This window comes from Meriones unguiculatus, chromosome 1 (assembly GCF_030254825.1).
Source record: "Meriones unguiculatus strain TT.TT164.6M chromosome 1, Bangor_MerUng_6.1, whole genome shotgun sequence".
In the NCBI taxonomy this organism is placed as follows: domain Eukaryota; kingdom Metazoa; phylum Chordata; class Mammalia; order Rodentia; family Muridae; genus Meriones; species Meriones unguiculatus.
Window position 1 is genome coordinate 53587141 of NC_083349.1, and position 16834 is coordinate 53603974.

The 16834-nt window shown below is 41.9% G+C and overlaps 1 protein-coding gene across 2 annotated transcripts in view; it reads left to right on the forward strand.

Annotated features, from left to right (window-relative positions):
* The window catches only part of Pde6c (phosphodiesterase 6C), a 52985-nt gene that overhangs the window by 7208 nt on the left and 28943 nt on the right, over positions 1 to 16834 (forward strand). For both annotated transcript variants that reach the window (XM_021653101.2, XM_021653102.2), the window contains exons 2-8: positions 2041 to 2193; positions 2291 to 2380; positions 3231 to 3371; positions 11100 to 11174; positions 12005 to 12069; positions 12166 to 12232; positions 14007 to 14054. In XM_021653101.2, the coding sequence (XP_021508776.1) occupies positions 2041 to 2193; positions 2291 to 2380; positions 3231 to 3371; positions 11100 to 11174; positions 12005 to 12069; positions 12166 to 12232; positions 14007 to 14054 (639 nt within the window). The remainder of the gene's footprint in view (positions 1 to 2040; positions 2194 to 2290; positions 2381 to 3230; positions 3372 to 11099; positions 11175 to 12004; positions 12070 to 12165; positions 12233 to 14006; positions 14055 to 16834) is intronic.

Sequence of the window (16834 nt, forward strand, 5' to 3'; positions counted from 1 at the left end):
TGTAGCAGATAGGAACAAATACAGAGACCCACAGCCAGACATTATGCAGAGAGTGAGAAACCCGGGAACATTCAGCCGTAAGATGGATGTCTCTATCAAATCCCTCCTCTCAGGGCTCAAGGGTGCCTGCAGAGGAGGAGGTGGAAAAAGTGCAAGAGTTGGAGGGGATGTAGGATGTGAAGAAAACAAGGCCCTCTAAATCAACAAGATGAACCCACAGACTGAGGCAGCAGGCACAAAGCCTGCACTGGTCTGTGTTAGATGGGGTCCTGCAGCTGAAAGGAGAAATGGACACGTGGCCCCTCCCTTACTCAGAAGCTGTCTCTGATAGCCACTTGCCAATGAAGATTTATTTCTCTCCAAAGGAGTCTCACTGGGGAAAACAAGCTACTTTAAAGAAAAGGCTGCATGCCCAGCAGTAGACGGCCAACAGAATATGAACTCAGTGTCATCTTTAAGAGGATCCTTGTCTTATAATGTCCCATCAGGATGTTTCTCCTTATTTAAAATATATTTTCTGTTTTTAAACTTTATTTTATTTCATATGTTTTGTTTCTGATCTCTTTTTACCCTACAGGTCCTTCGTGTATACGTTTTTGGCTTCCAGTTTAATGTTTTTATGGGGTTCCTGAGTGTGTGAACGAGTGGGTCTCAGTTTCTTGTGCCTTCTGTTTGTTTGTTTTGTTCTATTCCAATGTCTTAGGTTTTTAAAATTTTATTATGTTATGCTGTGTTACAAACCCTTGTTTTCTAATGAGAGACGGGAAGGGGATGGAAGTGGACTGAAGGGGAGGTGAGGAGGAACTTAGAAGAGTAGACGGAGGGGAAGCCATACTCAGAAAACATTATGTGAGAAAAAAAATATTATCAATAAAAGGAAAAAAGTTATCTTTAAAAATATAATTTTTACATTTATTTTCGCAAACAAGTAAGTCTGAATAAATAAAAATTTCACGTAACTTGTTCAGCCAGCCAAGGGGGTCTGCACTCTGGAAATCTCATGGAAACAAAAGCAGGATGCATGATGCTGCATTGTTTGCAGAGAAGGAAACTGTGGACAGACTGCTCAACAGAGGACAGTTGCTCAGCCCACAGGGCATCCCATCATGGAGAATCTGAGAGTGGAGTCCACAGCCCCATGCCTCACTCCGAGGGGAAGTCCCTAACACGATGTTAAGTGATAAAAGTCTCGTATAAAGTGAGGAAAATAAACTTATAAGAAGTAGAGGCATCTTTGCCTAATCTCAGAGAAAGGTCTGGAAAGAGATCATCCAGCAGCTACCACTAAATTCTTTGTGTGGGAGAGGTTAGAAGGCTCCTGAATAGCAGTTCTCAACCTTCCTAATGCTGGAACCCTTTAATACAGTCCCTCGTGCTATGGTGACCTCCAACCATAAAATTATTTCTGTTGTGCTTCATAACTGAATGTTTGCAACTGTTATGAATCATAATGTAGATATTCTCTGGAGACAGAGGTTTGTCAAGGGTGTTGCAACCCACAGGTTCAGAACTGCTGCTCTTGAGGGATTATTGAGTTCTTCTTTCTTATGTTCTGTTAGAGGGGCTGGTGGTTTCACCTGTACATTTTGCATTTGTAGCTAGAGTGCTGCCCCCTGTCTCCAGTCCCCTCTTCCTCCCTGCACACACTACTATAACCCTGTGTCCCCCTTTTCATCTTCTTAGCACCTATTTTCCACCTTTTTCCTCCTGGTCCAACCTCTGCCTGATCCAGATAAGCTTCTTGGGTGGGAAGTGAACATTCCAAAATGGACAGTTTCATCACATGCTAGCCATAGAATGACATGGGGTGGGGTGGGGTCAGGGTGTGAATGTGGAACCCCTTAGTTCCACATTAGTTGGTAGAAGATCACTCCATTGGTCTTCTGGACATGACTAAGGAGAAGTGAACTAAGAGTCAGGGTGTGAACTGGAGCCCCCCTGCCATCTGTTGGTAGGATTTTAATTGGGGAGCATCTTAGACTTACTTCTCTATGACTATTTTTTATTTTGGCAAACACGTGGACATTTTTTTTTCTTCAGAATAGCCATTTTTCTGACTTTATGGACAAGCAAACTGGATATGTCACCAGGAACCTGCTGGCCGTCCCGATTGTGATGGGAAAGGAGGTTCTTGCCGTGGTCATGGCGGTGAACAAAATCAACGCTCCTGAGTTCTCCAAACAGGATGAGGAGGTAATATTAACAGTGTTCCACGAGACACACAGGAAGTGACTTGCACAACCAGAGGCAAGGATCCCAACCATAACTTGTTCCTCTCTGTGGCCTGTAGGTCTTTTCCAAGTACCTCAGCTTTGTTGCTGTCGCTCTAAGGCTGCAGCACACTGGCTACCTGTACAGCGTGGAGTCCCGGAGAAGCCAGGTAATGGGACGGCCACAGTAGTCACTCCATTCTCACCTGCGCTGGCAGAAGCAGCAGGAAGCCAGGCCCCTCTTCTCCCTAGTGGGGGCTTAAGCCACATGAAGCAGATCCTCAAACCTTAATCCCAGGGGTCCTCTCACTGCCGGCCCTCCCCAGCCTTCAGCCCTCCATCTGGATGTACAACTGGCTTGTTCAGTCCATGTTCTGGATGCTTGTGGACTCCTTATCTATAATGTGATGGTGACAGTACCCACCTCATATGCTTGGCGTGACTATTAAATGTAGTCATTAGTTCAAACTTAAAGCTCTCAGGTCCTGGGTCACTGTAGCAAAGGAATCACTCATCTGTGATTTATTGTTTCCATCAAATAGAGGGGTAAAGAGGAATAGCCTACACCAAGATCCTCATGTCTCTCACTCATAGAATACAGGGGTGGGCCTTGAGGTGAATGCATCTAAGGTCCCTCCCCATTCCAACTTCCCAGGTTAGGTTGACTCTGACTAGCTAAGGAGGCATGGAGAAATCATGTGACTTCTAACCACGAGGTCCAGTGGCAGCCCACTGATACTGGAGCCTTTGCAAAGATTAAGAGCATTTGTTCTTTGTGCTGGAGCAATCATGTGTCCTCCCCTTTCACAAACCCATTCCTTGGGAAAGGTCTACCCATCACTTTACTTAGAGAACCTATGATGTTTGCAGGAGGCTCACACTAGAATGGCAGTTTCTTGTGAGATGTGTTTATTTTTTTTGCTACACTTCAAGTTTTCTTTGAACTAATATTCTCTCTGTCTCTTTCTCCCTCCCCTCTCTCCTTTTGTTCTGTTGTTGTTGTTTAATAATCCCTTTCAGATCCTTATGTGGTCAGCCAACAAAGTATTCGAAGAGCTCACCGATGTTGAGCGGCAGTTTCACAAAGCACTGTATACCGTCAGAACCTACCTGAACTGCGAACGCTACTCCATCGGTCTTCTGGACATGACTAAGGAGAAGGTTTTCATGTTTCATATGCCTCATCTCCCCTCAGGTCACAGAGAGAAGGCACACCAAAATGAAATGTGGTCCATTGACAAATGGCTATGCTCTGCAAATAACCAGTAGCGATGGATAGCAAAACTAGAGCTACAAGGGCACAGCACAGAGGCTATTGTGAGTGATAAAGGAGCAAAGGGACACAGGCTTGAAATTTGCCTTTTCTGTTCCATACCTGTATCTATCACCGCAAGTCTCTTGCTTTGATTGATGAATAGTCTTTAACTTTAGGCTAGTTTTATGCTTACAGTAAGTGGAGCAGAGAGTACAGGGTTCCAGTACCATCCCCCGCTGCCAGCACTAGTTTTCCTGTTGTTAAACCATTGCATTAGTGTGGTATACACAGAGTAACTCAGCTCTAAGCTCCATTGTGTAAAGGAGGCTACTGGCATCTTTGTAGCCTGCCACTTTGATGCCACCTCTGAGGGTTTCCTGGTGGAATCTTTGGGGTCTTTCATGTGCGGGATCATGTCATCTGCAAAAGCAGGTATATTGACTTTTTCCTTTCCTGCTTGTGTCCCCCAGACCCTTTTCATTCTTTTGTCCTAGCTAATACTCCAAACATTACATTGAACAGGAGTGGGGACATTGGTCATTCTTGTCTTGTTCTTGATCTTAATGGAAATGCATCTAGATTTTTCCCATTTAACACAACGTTGGCTGTAGTTTTATATGTCCTTTATTATGTTGAGGTATATTCCTTTCACCCCTACTTTCTCCAGGGTTCCGATTGTAAAAGGGTGTTGCATTTGGACAAAGGTCTTTTCAACTTCTTTTCAATGACCATGTGATTTCTGCACTTGAGTCCATGTATGGGATGCATTACATTCATTGATTTACTCTTACTGAACTGTCTCTGCACTTCAAGCTGACTTGACCACGATGAATGACCTTTTAGATGTGCTCTTGCATTTGGCTTGCAAATATTTTATTGGAAATTTTCACATCTACATTTATCAGGGAAACTGACCTGTAATGAGTGTGTGTGTCTTATTTGGATATTACAGTAAAACAGTAATATTGGCTTTGTTAAATGAGTTTGGAAGCATCCCTTCCTTTTCTGCTTTATGGGATGATTTTAAAGGATTGGTGTTAGTTCTTTGCAGAGGTAAAGTAGAGGTCTGCAGTGAATACACTTGGGCATGCACTTTTTTTTCTTTCTGTCTTATCTTTCTTTTTTATTTTTGGTTAGAAGATTTTTTTTTTAATTACTGTTTGAATATTGTTGCTTGCTATAGACCTGTTAAAATTACTGGTCTCTCTTGGCTTGACTTTGATAGGTAGGTCATACCCATCTAGAAAGTCACCTGTTTCTTTAAATTTTCTTTTATCTTTTTTCAGATTAGTGAAATCTAAGTTGTTCAGATGTGTCCTTCTGAATTTCCTCAGTCTCTGTTGTGATTTCCCCTCTTTTCTTTTCCAGTTTTATTAACATGTCTTCCCCAAACCCCACCCCGACCAAATCTGGTTAGTTTGGCTAAAAGTTTGTCATTCTTGTTTATGTGTTGAAAGAACCAACTCTTGTTCATTGATTATTTGTATTTTTACATTTTCTAAATAATTTCTTCAATGAACTTAATTCTTTTATTTTGTGTACTGTTTTCGGACTTGACTTGTTCTTGTTTTTTTGTTTTGTTTTGTTTTTAAGGCCCTAAAGGCACATCCTTAAGTTACTAGTTTGAATTTCTGTCTGTCTGTTTGTTTATAGTTTTTTGAGACAAGGCTTATCTGTGTAGCCCTTGATGTCCTGGAGCTCACTCTGTAGACCAGGCTGACCTTGAACTCAGAGATCTACTTCCCTCTGCCTCCTGAATTCCAGAATAAAGACACGTGCCATCGCCACCGGCCATCTGGTTTTTAAAATGTCGGCATTCATAAGCTGTGACTTCCCTCTTAGAACTGGTTTCATTATATCCCATATGTTTGGGATGCTACATCTTCATTTTCTTTCAATTCTAGGAATTTTATAATTTTCTTATTGATTTCTTTAGTGAGCCATTCATTATTCAGTTGTGATCTCCGTAAATCTGTGAATTTTCTGCGCTTTCTCTTGCTGTTGATTTCTAGCTTTAGTCCTTGTGGTCAGCTGTAATACAAGGAGCTATTTTCGTTTTAATGTATTTGTTGAGACTTACTGTGGTGGTGTGGATGAACGACGTCTTTCATGGGCTTGTGTTGCTAGCGCTGTTTCTGGAGGTTATGGAACCTTTAAGGAGGTGGAGCCTGATTGGAGGAAGTACGTCACTGGTTCTGGGGGTGGGGCTTTGCGTTTTATTGTCTTGGCGCTTGCCTTTCTCTCTTCTTGCTTTCTTCTGTGTGAGTTGGAAATGTGTTTTACTAGCTTCCTGCTCCCGCCACCAAGCCATGCATTCCCTGCCATCATGGACACTGTCCCGCCGAAACTATGAGCTAAAAATAAAGCCTTTCTTTCTTAAACTGATTTTGGTGATGATATTTTCACACAGTAACAGGAAAGTAATCTACTTGTTTTATGTCCTAATCTGGGATCTTATTTTAAATAAAGTCTTATGGGCTGCTGAGAAGAATGTACACTCTACAGTGTTTGGATAGGCTGCTCTATAGATCTCTCTTGAGTCCATTAAGACATTTTAGAGGATGTCATAGACCTCCATGGTCTCTATATTTTTTTGTCAGGATGATCTATTTATTGGTGAGACTGGGATATTGAAATCACTCACTATTACTCTGTTAATCTGTGATTTTACATACTGTCTTTTAAAATTGTCTACGTCTATGCTTGGATATACATGTAGAATTGTAATGTCCTTTTTAAAAGAAAATTTGATTTTCAATATCTATTATCTAAACTATTTCTTTTCTAACTTTTCTTTATATGATTAATTTACAGAGATGAAACATCCTTTTGAGGGATTGTTCCATTAATTGGTATGAGGTGACCTTTTTGATCTCTGAGTTAAATTGGTTTGAAGTCTATTTTGTCAAATGTCTAGATACTTATTCCCATTCTCTGGTTCCTTTTGCTGGGAATACCTTTTTCATATCTTTTCCCTAACACAGAATCTAAGTTTGAAGACAAAGTGTGTTTCTTGGAGGCAGAAACTAGATGGATTCTATTATTTGACTCAATATGCTAGTCTGTATCTTATGATTTGGAAACTAAGACATTGAGGAGTTATTATTTAAAGGTGTGTAATAATTTATGTCATTTTATTGATTTTGTAGTATCTTGTGTTTTCCTAATCCTCATTTGCTTAACCACAGTTACACTCCCTTTAATTTTTTTTCTTACCATCCCTGAGTTTGTTTATCATTCTTTTCAGTCTGAAAAATTCCGCCCAATATTGTTGGCAGAGCTGGCTTAGCAATCATAAAGTCCTTTAACCTGCGTTTGTCATTAATGCTTTTATGACTACATCATTTACAATAGATAATTTTGCAGGGTATAGAAGCCTTGCTTGGCAGCTGTGGTTTTTTCAGAACTTTGAAAGTTTCTTTTGAGAGATCTGCTGCTATTCTTATGAGCTTGCCTTTATATGTGACCTTTTCTTCTCTTGCCACTACTTTCTTTGTGCTATATATTTAGTGTTTTAACTGTGATATGATGTAGGGAGTTTTTTTTTTTTTTTTCTTTTTTTTCCTGGTCTTGCCTATCTGGATTTTTATATACCTCTTGTACTTAGATGGACCTCTCTTTCTTTAGGTCAAGGTAATTTTCTGCTGTTTATAATTGAAAATATTTTCTATGCCTTTTGCATTGCATTATTCTCCTTCTGTGCCCATAATTAATAGATTTTGTCTCTTTATCAAGCTTATTTTTATATCTTATATTGGCTTCCTTGTTTTATCCAGCTGTTTATGTGTTCTCATGGAATTCATTTAGGGAATGTACTTTTGTCTTCTTTCATTCATTTGAACATATTTACCCTTACTCCTTTGGAAATTCCTTCCCTGAAATTCCATCGAAGTCACTGTCATTGGGGGCATTTAATGTGGGATTTGTTAGATTTTGGAAGGGACAAGTGGTCTTGGGTTTTTATGTTGTGTTTTGTATTGATATTTGTGTATCAAGAATTTGGTTGTTGGTTCCATTTTTTTTTAAGTTATTTTGAATTTAGGTCACCTTTTTCCTTCAGTTGGAAGTGTGTGCAGTATTCAGTAGAGAATTGGGAACAGTAGGTTGAGGCATTGTTTTCCTTTGTAAAACAGCAGGACACCAGACCCCTTTCCCAGCCCTACCCTGTGACAACAATCAATATCTGGAGTTAGGTGTATCAGAGAAATAGAGTGATAGTTGATTGTGTAACAGTCTCCCCTTAACTACTAATCAGTTTAGGGAGTAAAGAGGTATTGATAACACTGTGTGCACTAACAGATTGGTTATCGTGGGTGTAAGTGGTGACAGGGAGAATAAGGAGAAATCCCACTAAGACAGTAGTATTGGGGTAATAGAAAAAAGTGGAAGAGGGAAATACTGGGGCAGAAAAAGGTCAGGGCAATGAGGGGATTAATACGAGAGGTGGACTAAAGAGAGTGTATAGACATGCTATAGGACAATGCAGAATAGCTTTGTCTCTCAGATGGCTGAGGCACATGGACCCTGCATGCTAGGCAGACAATGTTCTTTGGGAAGAGAAAAAGGCAAAAGAATAAGAAGAGGCAGATCTAAAAAGAGAAGGAAAACAAGCAAGCAGCAAGCAAGCAATAGAGGGCAAGAACAGAGCCAAGATGGCCTGCTAAGACGACCTTGGATACTAAATGCAGGGGGATAGATGAGGAGGAAGAGAAAGATGGGTGAAGGCATAGGTTACAAAAACTGATGGTCTGAGGCTGGCTCTCATTGGTCTCTCTTATGCTCCTTTTCTACTGTGCCTTTTGAAATCTTGAGACAGTGTCTCAGTATGTAGACCTGACTGGCCGCTCAGTACGTTTATCTCATTTTACATAGAGATACCATTTAAATCTAGTCTCTTTTTTTTCTGTTTGTTGTTGTTTGCTTGTTGTTGTTTTTTTTTTTTCAAGACAGGGTTTCTCTGTGTAGCCCCGGCTGTTCTTGAACTTGTTCTGTGGACCAGGCTGGCCTCAGACTCCGAGATCTGCTTGCCTCTGCCTTCCTGAGTGCTGGAATTAAATGTGTGCATTACCACTGGCTGGCCTAACTCTGGTCTCTTAACAGCTTTGAAATATATAATATGTATTCACTTTGGTTGTGTTTTTCCGTAATAAATTTTGTTAATTTACTGCCTGGCTGGAACACTTGGTATTTGAACAGCTCCTCCCTGTCCTAACAAGAGCCCAACCCAGAGCCTCTGGAAACTACATTCTGCCCTCCGGTCTTGTGTTTGACTTTTTCTCATTCCACACGTACATTGAACACGTATGTTTATCTTTGAGTGCCTAACCCATATCTCGTACCACAGCTCTCCATGTTTACTAACGCTGTCACAATGGCACATTCTCTTTTTTTCTTCAGATTGGATAGTATTTCATTGAGTATACACGTTCTACATTTTCTTTATGCATTCATTGGCTGATAGACACGTATCTTTATCTTTGCAAAAGCTCATTTTTTTCCATTGGTAAATAATAGTCCATCCTAAGGCAGTTTGTTCTGATATAATGAAGGTTATCATGGCTGCTTCCAATTTGGGGCAATAACGAATAAGGCTGCCGTAGACATCATGTTTGGGTTTTTGTGTACATCTGCTTTCAACTGGCTTGAGTAAATGGCAAAAAGTCCAGCTGTTGGATCATCCAGGGAGACTGCTTATTTTGGTAAAGCATGGTCACTCTGCCTTCCTAAGTGATTTTTGCCCATCTACATTCTCACCAGGAGCATTTTAAGGCATGCCGTGGTGTATCACTCTTTGACTTTGCAGTCCCCAGCCACATACGATGTTAAACAGTTTTATGCACTTACTTCCCATGGTGTTTTTTGTCTAGTGAAATGTCTTTCCAGATCTCTTGCCAGATTCAAAGTTGAGCTTTCTGCTTCCTAATGGTGAAATTTCAAGGGATCCTTGCAATTGGGAATGATAGCATGTATTTACAGCCCCAGCACCCTGGAGGCTGAGGCAGGAGAAAAACTCACACTTAAGACCAGCTTGAATGAATTAGAGATTTTTAATATACTGGAGAGCAGTCCTGAAATGTAAATACTTTTTTTTCTTGCTCTTTTCATTCTTTTCTGAGAAATATTTTTATAGGAGATATTTTAAATTGTAATAATGTTCAGTAAGTTTGTTTCTTTTTACATTGTGCCCTGATACTGTGTCTAAAAAGTCTCTCCAAACTCAAACTCATCTAGATTTTCCCCTGTGTCACAGCCCAGAATTCTTATAGTTTTGTGTTTTATATTTAGGCCTCTAAGTCATTCTGAGTTATTTTTTATTAAATAAATAAGATTGTGTTTTCTTCTAGATTTTACTGCTCCAACATGATTTTTTTTTTTTAATAGACTAGCTTGTCTCTGTGGCCTTTGCTCCTCTGTCAAAGATCAGTCGATTCTGTGTGTGTGTTGGTGGGGTGGGGTGGGGGGAGATGCAGGGTAGCTCCTCTCTAATCTCTTCCGCTTACTGAAGAGATTGCTGTTCACAGTCTCCCTCCTTTGCTAACACCACACGGTCTTGGTTGCTACAGCTCTGGTGCAGGGATGTGTCAGGCACTGTCAGTTCTCTGTCCTTCATTTCAGCAAGGTTTCAACCACCCTGGTTCTTGGCTTTCTCATCAGCAAAAGATAGGTCCCATCTTTTATCAGCTTTGAAAATCTGAGCTATACAAGGTATTGAGTATATGGTAGGTGCGTAAGCAATGTTACAACCCATTTGACATTTTGTATCTGAAAAAAAAATCTTAAAAAGAAAGACAGAATATTATTCACAGTATGATGTCCACTCTCATCTTTAATTCTGTTGGAATGCTGAGATTTCAATATAACGGATACAGTACCATTTATATTTCTAACTATTCATGTGATTAGAAGCTATTTTTCAAAGTCACTGCTGCAAGTGGGAAACAAGACCAAACAGCAGTAGAGCAGGGTTCTGACATCTGCTGTGGGACTGATGTGTTACTTAGGATGATCTAGGCCACCAGGGAGACATCACTTTTCACTCAAGGAGCACGTCTATCCAGCAGCCCCTCAGCCTGCTCACACAACCTCTTTCACTGGTCTAAAGTGAACCACCATACCTGATCTTGAATTAATCATGCTTCATGTAGATCGCCTATGGGATGGCCATGGCCCATCTTTCCTGAACAAATTACTACCTGATACCCAAATGAATATGAGGTTCAACTGGCTAGATGGGGGGAGAAAGGGTGTTAGTTAAGGTGGCTGACACTGTTGGCTCCTGTGAGCGGCCTTAACGAAGCTTCCTAACCGACCTGGCTTTAGTGCAGTTGTCTACAAAACAGACGCTCTACCTGACAGACACTATACATGGAATGCTTTGCACTGTATGCTGATGATTTAGTCTTCACAATCAGCTGAAGTTGTGCTATTCCCATTTACAGATGAATAAAAGAGAAGCAACTTGTATATGGTCACAGCTTCATACGTGATATTGCTGAGAATTACAGGGCTTTTTTTTTTCATGTCTAAAATTCCAGAACTACGTAGGTTAGCATAAAGTATATGAGTACTTCAGATAAGGTTTGGTGAATTGTGGGACAGTATGTTTAATAATGTTTATAAATAATTGCCTCCAGGAATTTTACGATGAGTGGCCAATCAAGCTTGGAGAAGTTGAGCCTTATAAAGGACCAAAGACTCCAGATGGCAGGGTAAATGCAAACTTTTTTTTTCCAGTGCTCTCTGTGTATGGCATCAGGAGACTGAAATGCACAAAGTGTCTCTCGACACTTCAAGGGGACCCCTCCCGCTCTGTCCCGTACAGCAGGGTGAACCTTAACCTCTCTCAAAGCTCTCACTTTCCTTTTCCATAGCCCCTAAGCTTGCTGGGTGAGTCTGTGGTTCTCTGCATGGAGGGGCGGTGTTTTAAGAAGTGCTTGGGCCCTTTTGCAGCTGTGCGGGATGACATCCTGGGGGCTGGGTTGGGCTTACTGCCACGCTCAGCTGCAAGCTTTATGGAGGCAGGAAGTGTGTTTGCTTCAGGGCCTCAGATTCTTCATCTGCCCCAGTCTCTTCTGGTTTGAGATCCATGGATCTATGGAGGTGCCTGCTGAGATTAGCCAGTGAGAGAAGAGCTCAGTGCTCACCAGATGATAAATGTCTGTCTGCAGTTGATAAAGTATGTGATTTTCTTCCCCAAATGAAGTCATAATGTCAGCTACATCTGGACAAGAAACAGTCATTTAAAAGTAAAGACAGAGTTTCTGGTGGTTTGGTAGTCAGATTCCCCCAAGAGCTATTTGAGTAAATTCAGCTTTTTAAAATGGCAGTGAACCCACTCTTTTTGTGTGTGCCATTAATACTGTCTCTTGTGTGATTACAAACCTGTAGCTAATATATGAGTAGTTCAGTAATTTACGTTATACAGAAAGCTTTGCTAGGAAATTGGATACTATTTATAAGAATTTTAAAGCACAGTTCTCCAGTGAAGATTATTTTCTTTGGGAAATAACACTGGGTCCACAATCTCCTTCCTTTCCAGGAAATCATCTTTTATAAAGTCATTGACTACATTTTACATGGGAAAGAAGAGATCAACGTGATTCCGTGCGTGTTTCCCTGAAGTAGTCATGGGAGTTGCCACTGGGGTTTTGTTCCCAATCATTTCTGTATATGCCAATGACTTTTCTAATCTTCTCCAAGGTCACCTCCTGCAGACCACTGGACTCTAGTTAGTGGACTGCCAACATATGTTGCTGAAAATGGATTTGTAAGTCATTGGACAAACATAAAATGCTAAATAACAGTGTGTGAAACTTTTAGTAGTTACAAGATAAACACAATCGTTGGACCAGGAACGCATGAGATAAGGGTGAGGCCAGCACTTTCTTGGCTTAGGGAAGAGGAATCTAGGAAAGAAAATGTAGGTGAATCAGGATGTTGAAGTTATATGAGAGTACTTTGTTAACTTGAGAAAGATTCATCCATTTCTCAACTTCTTACTCTGAAGCCACACACTTTTCAGGGATTTGTTTAAAGCCAGGGGTATTCAAAATCAGTGGCTGTGACTCAACGTTAGCTTCCATTCCATCTCAAGAGCTCAGTGGTCTTAATAGGATCATGAATGTTTTCTGTGAGACCTCAAAGTAAAGGCTGAAAAACATGTCCATGACAGAAAGACTAGAAAAAAAAAAAAAAGAGAATTGATTGGTTTGCATCTTTAAACCATATTTAGGAGATCCATAGTCCATGAAATGATGCAAACATTCAAAATAGATGATGAACTCAATGATGGCACCAAAGGGTCCTCAAGTTCTTAAATTATAAATAATCATAGCAGCAACAAGATGCTGGGCGTGGGAGTGCGTGCCTATAATTCCAACAGTGAGGAGGCTGCAGGGAGAGGGTGCATAGGGAAATCTAGATTTAAACAAAAAAGCAAACAAACAAAAAAACCTCAAAAAGTAAATATGCACAGACAGATTAAACAAAAACGTTGGAAGATGGCCACATTTTCTTTGTAAGCTAGTGCAAAAGAGTAGCGAGGTTTCATCCACTCTTAGACTCGCTTGACGCCAGCAGGCCCCGCGGCCCACACAGCTGGGGTGCTGGGTGAGACACCCTTTGTGCCTCAACACAAAACTGTCAGAGTGGTTTTTTGTCTGTTTGTTTGTTTGTTTGTTTTTTGTTTTTGTTTTAGGAATTTTGTGAGCAGGTAACCGTTGGCAGCCTGTGCCCTCCACGGTAGAAGTATTTACACCACGTGAATGGGCAACTCATAAAACCCAGGCTTTTCCCTAACCCCTAGCCAGGAGCCCATCCCACCACTCTGGAGCTCTTTGGAGATCACAGTTCGAGCTTCATCCAGTGAAACTGAACAGAGCACTAAACCTTTTTGGACTTCAATGGCCTCATCTTTAAAAGGAGAGGATTATTCAACCATTACCATCCAGGCTCGAGATGCTATCATTTTAAGTTGAGCTTTGGTTGTAGTGAAAATAGAGTCTTGTGTTAAGACCCATTTGTGCATATGACCCAGGTACAGATAATTCAGAGTAACTCAAAGTGGATATGAGAAACGGTTTCTGAAGTTGGGCAGTAGGAGCAGTATTTCATAGGGAATTCTTACTGTGGAGCAACTGACACACTGCCCGGCCTTTCCCTGTTACCCCTCAGGTACATTATGAAAGAATAGAAAGCAAGCCCAGCAACATGCTCACGCCTTGCCTCGGTGGTCTTTCTGTTCACCTTTCTCTTTTGTTTGGGCTAAGGAGTTGTCTGGAAGTTGAAGGATATCACTTGGAGGTGGGAGAATGGGGAGGAGCAAAGATGCCCCCTAAATGTCAGTCAGTGGCATAACAGAAGAGAAGGTAACTTCAGTGAGCAGTCAGCAAATACCGCCTAACCTAGGGGGTGTCCACGAAACAACCAAGAGCTGTGTGGGAAACCCTCACTTCCAACATGCCCTCTCTTACCCTCCCTCATGGGCTTACATGGCCTCAACCTCAAAGTGTTTCTGAATGGCTCTGTCTCTTGTGTCACAGATCTGTAACATGCTGAACGCCCCTGCAGATGAGTACTTCACATTTCAGGTAAGGGCAGCCATGGCGCTGCCTCATCCCTCAGGGCTGGGGGTTGGGTGGGTGCTCTCTCTTCCTCCTTATCCATGGGGTCTACCTTATGTGCACCTTATGTGTAGTCAGCAGGCCCACATGGAACCCAAGCTCCAAAACTCTAGCTGGGCCAAGGGCCATCAAGAAACAGGTTCAAAGAAGGTGTGTGTCAGTGTGTGTCTGTCTGTGTGTGTCTGTGTCTGTGTGTATTATGCTCTTAGATCTCTCGGTCTCTCTAAATGTAAAAAATATAAATTCATATTTTTTTCTTAATAAATCACCCAACCCATGGTGTTCTGTTACAAAAACATAAAAAAAAAAAAAAAGAGTAGAACAATGATAGGACTTTGGAGATCATCTTTTTCTTTATAGCTTCATCTAACTTCCCACAAGAACCTGCACATCATCTCTGCTTCCCGGTCACTCTGGAGAACTAGACGAAGTTGCTGTAGCAGCATGCTTCAGCCTCTCCTCTCTGCATGCTGGCACTTCATGTCCTGCATTTCATAAACGTGAAAGCCCTGATCTGGGTCAGGAGTAGAGCCTGCCCTCCCCAAGGAGCACCGCTAATGTTTGTCCTTCTCTGTGCTGTTTTGACACACAGAGACCCATCAATGCCCAAATAGAAGAGCTAGCATCCTTAGGGCATGGGTGCTCCCGCCCCAGACACAAACAAACCCTGGCTTGGGGGAACCCAGACACAGCTGCTTGGTTAAATGGAGGCTCCCCTGGCTCTGCCTGCCCTTCCCTTTGCTTTCTGATACAGAAACACACGAACACCATGTGATCCTACTGCTTCTTGTTCCCTCTTTTCCTGCACGCAGAGCTTGCTTGTGATTCTGTTGTGCTCAGCCCTGGCCCCTGAATCTATAGCAATCGTGTGCCAGGGTAGACTGGTAAGAGAGGTGAACAGTGAATTTTTAAGTATCTGAGCCTGGACCATCTGCTGTGGAAGCAGAGAGTGAGAACGGAGTTCATCCATCATAAGCAGGTGCTCACTGAGGTTTTGGGAACCCTGGAGCCACACTGTGAAGAGGATGGTGGAGCCTCATTGTGGCCCCAGGAGTCCCTGAAATGGGACAAATCTCCAGTCTACAGTGATCTCCCAGAATCCCAGCATACTTCAGTGTATGGAAGTATGGAAACATTGTCAGAACCCCAGTGATTCAGGGCTGCTGTGCTCTGCTGCCATGTTTGTCCCAAGGCCCTGCCTCCCAGAAAGTGACTGAGTATGGCAGGCCCATCTGAGGAGGCAAATAGACTCTTCTAATGCACGACCAGAGTCCTCTGATGGGCAACATTGGCCTAGGAAGACCTAGCAGCTATGCAGATTGTTTCAAAGCTTCGAGGGGGTGCTTTTACTCATGCTGTATCCATCCCTTTCTCCATAGTCTGGAGAGGACCCGGTCTTTCTCACAGCCATCTCCAGCTCTCTCCCTGCATCCTCCCTCCCCACAGAGCATACCCTGTGTATTAGTCCCCATAGCAGATATGGGGTGGGGCATCTGCCATCCCCAAAGCACCAGCCTCCTTCAATACTTGCTTCCCCATTCTCACTCTACCTTCTCGTGCCCTTCCCTGACTCTCATTAGTCCCCATTCTCTATCTGATTAGATAGAAAAACCAAAGATAAAAAATAAGCTGTTTTGGGAGCAAACTAAAAGAGGCAATAGTTCTCAAACTGCGTTCCCTGGAGATCAATGTATACATTTCTCATAGTGCTGTGAGAACAAAACAAATCACCACTTACTCTTGGAAACAATGGGATAAACGGCAGTCTGTGGTTCTGAAGGACAGAAGTGAAACATGGTTTATACTGCACTAAACTCAAGATGTCAGAGGACCGTGTTCCTCTGGGAAGAGTCTAAGGAAGAAGCTATCTCCTCATCTTTCCACACCCTTGGCTCCTGCGGGATGCCCTCATCCATCTTCCTCATCATCAGTTGGACTAAAAGATCCTGCTCTGCCAGGTGTTCCTTCCCTGATTCTGACATCTCAACTTTTAAGGTTCTTTGTTATTATATTGGGTCCCGATGTAAGATCCAAGATAATTTCTACTTCTCAGTTAACTGATCAGTAACTTTAATTTTATCTGTAAGAGCACATTATCAGGCCACACAGGTACTAGACATTAAATGTAGGCATCTTTGGCCAGGGAGTCTTTGTTCTACTCACTAGTCAGTGTTCCTTGAATTAGACTTAGGGATCTTTCCTTTAAAGAGACCCTTAACTCCTGTGTGTGTGTGTGTGTCCATACATGTGTGTGTCTGTATGGGTGTGTATGTACATGTGTGTGCATGTTTATGTATGCGTGTGTGAGAGAGTGTATGTGCACATGTGTGTTCATGGGTGTGTGTTTGTGTGTAGGAGAACAGTAAATAGAACTGCCTTGCTTAAAAGGTTTTGTCTTAAATTTTATTTTATCACTTTGTTGCCCTAATTAAGAGCAAAGTGAGTAAAGAGGAACAAGTAACAAATGGAAATTTACTGAAACCTCCAGAAACAGTCAGCAAGGCTTATGTTGGAAGGTTTACATGAAGGCTGGGGATTTGGTTCCATGGTAGTTTCCAAGGGTGGACCTTGAGAACATTGCATACCAGATCATTTTTCTAAAGCTTTGACTGTTGCAGCCATACACTGAGGTTCAGTTTCTCTGCTTTTCACTCCAAGGACAAGAACATGATGGGTAATAAACACGTTATCTGTACTGCTTGCGGTATAATAATCAATCACGTGTTGACGATTATGTGGTCTGCACT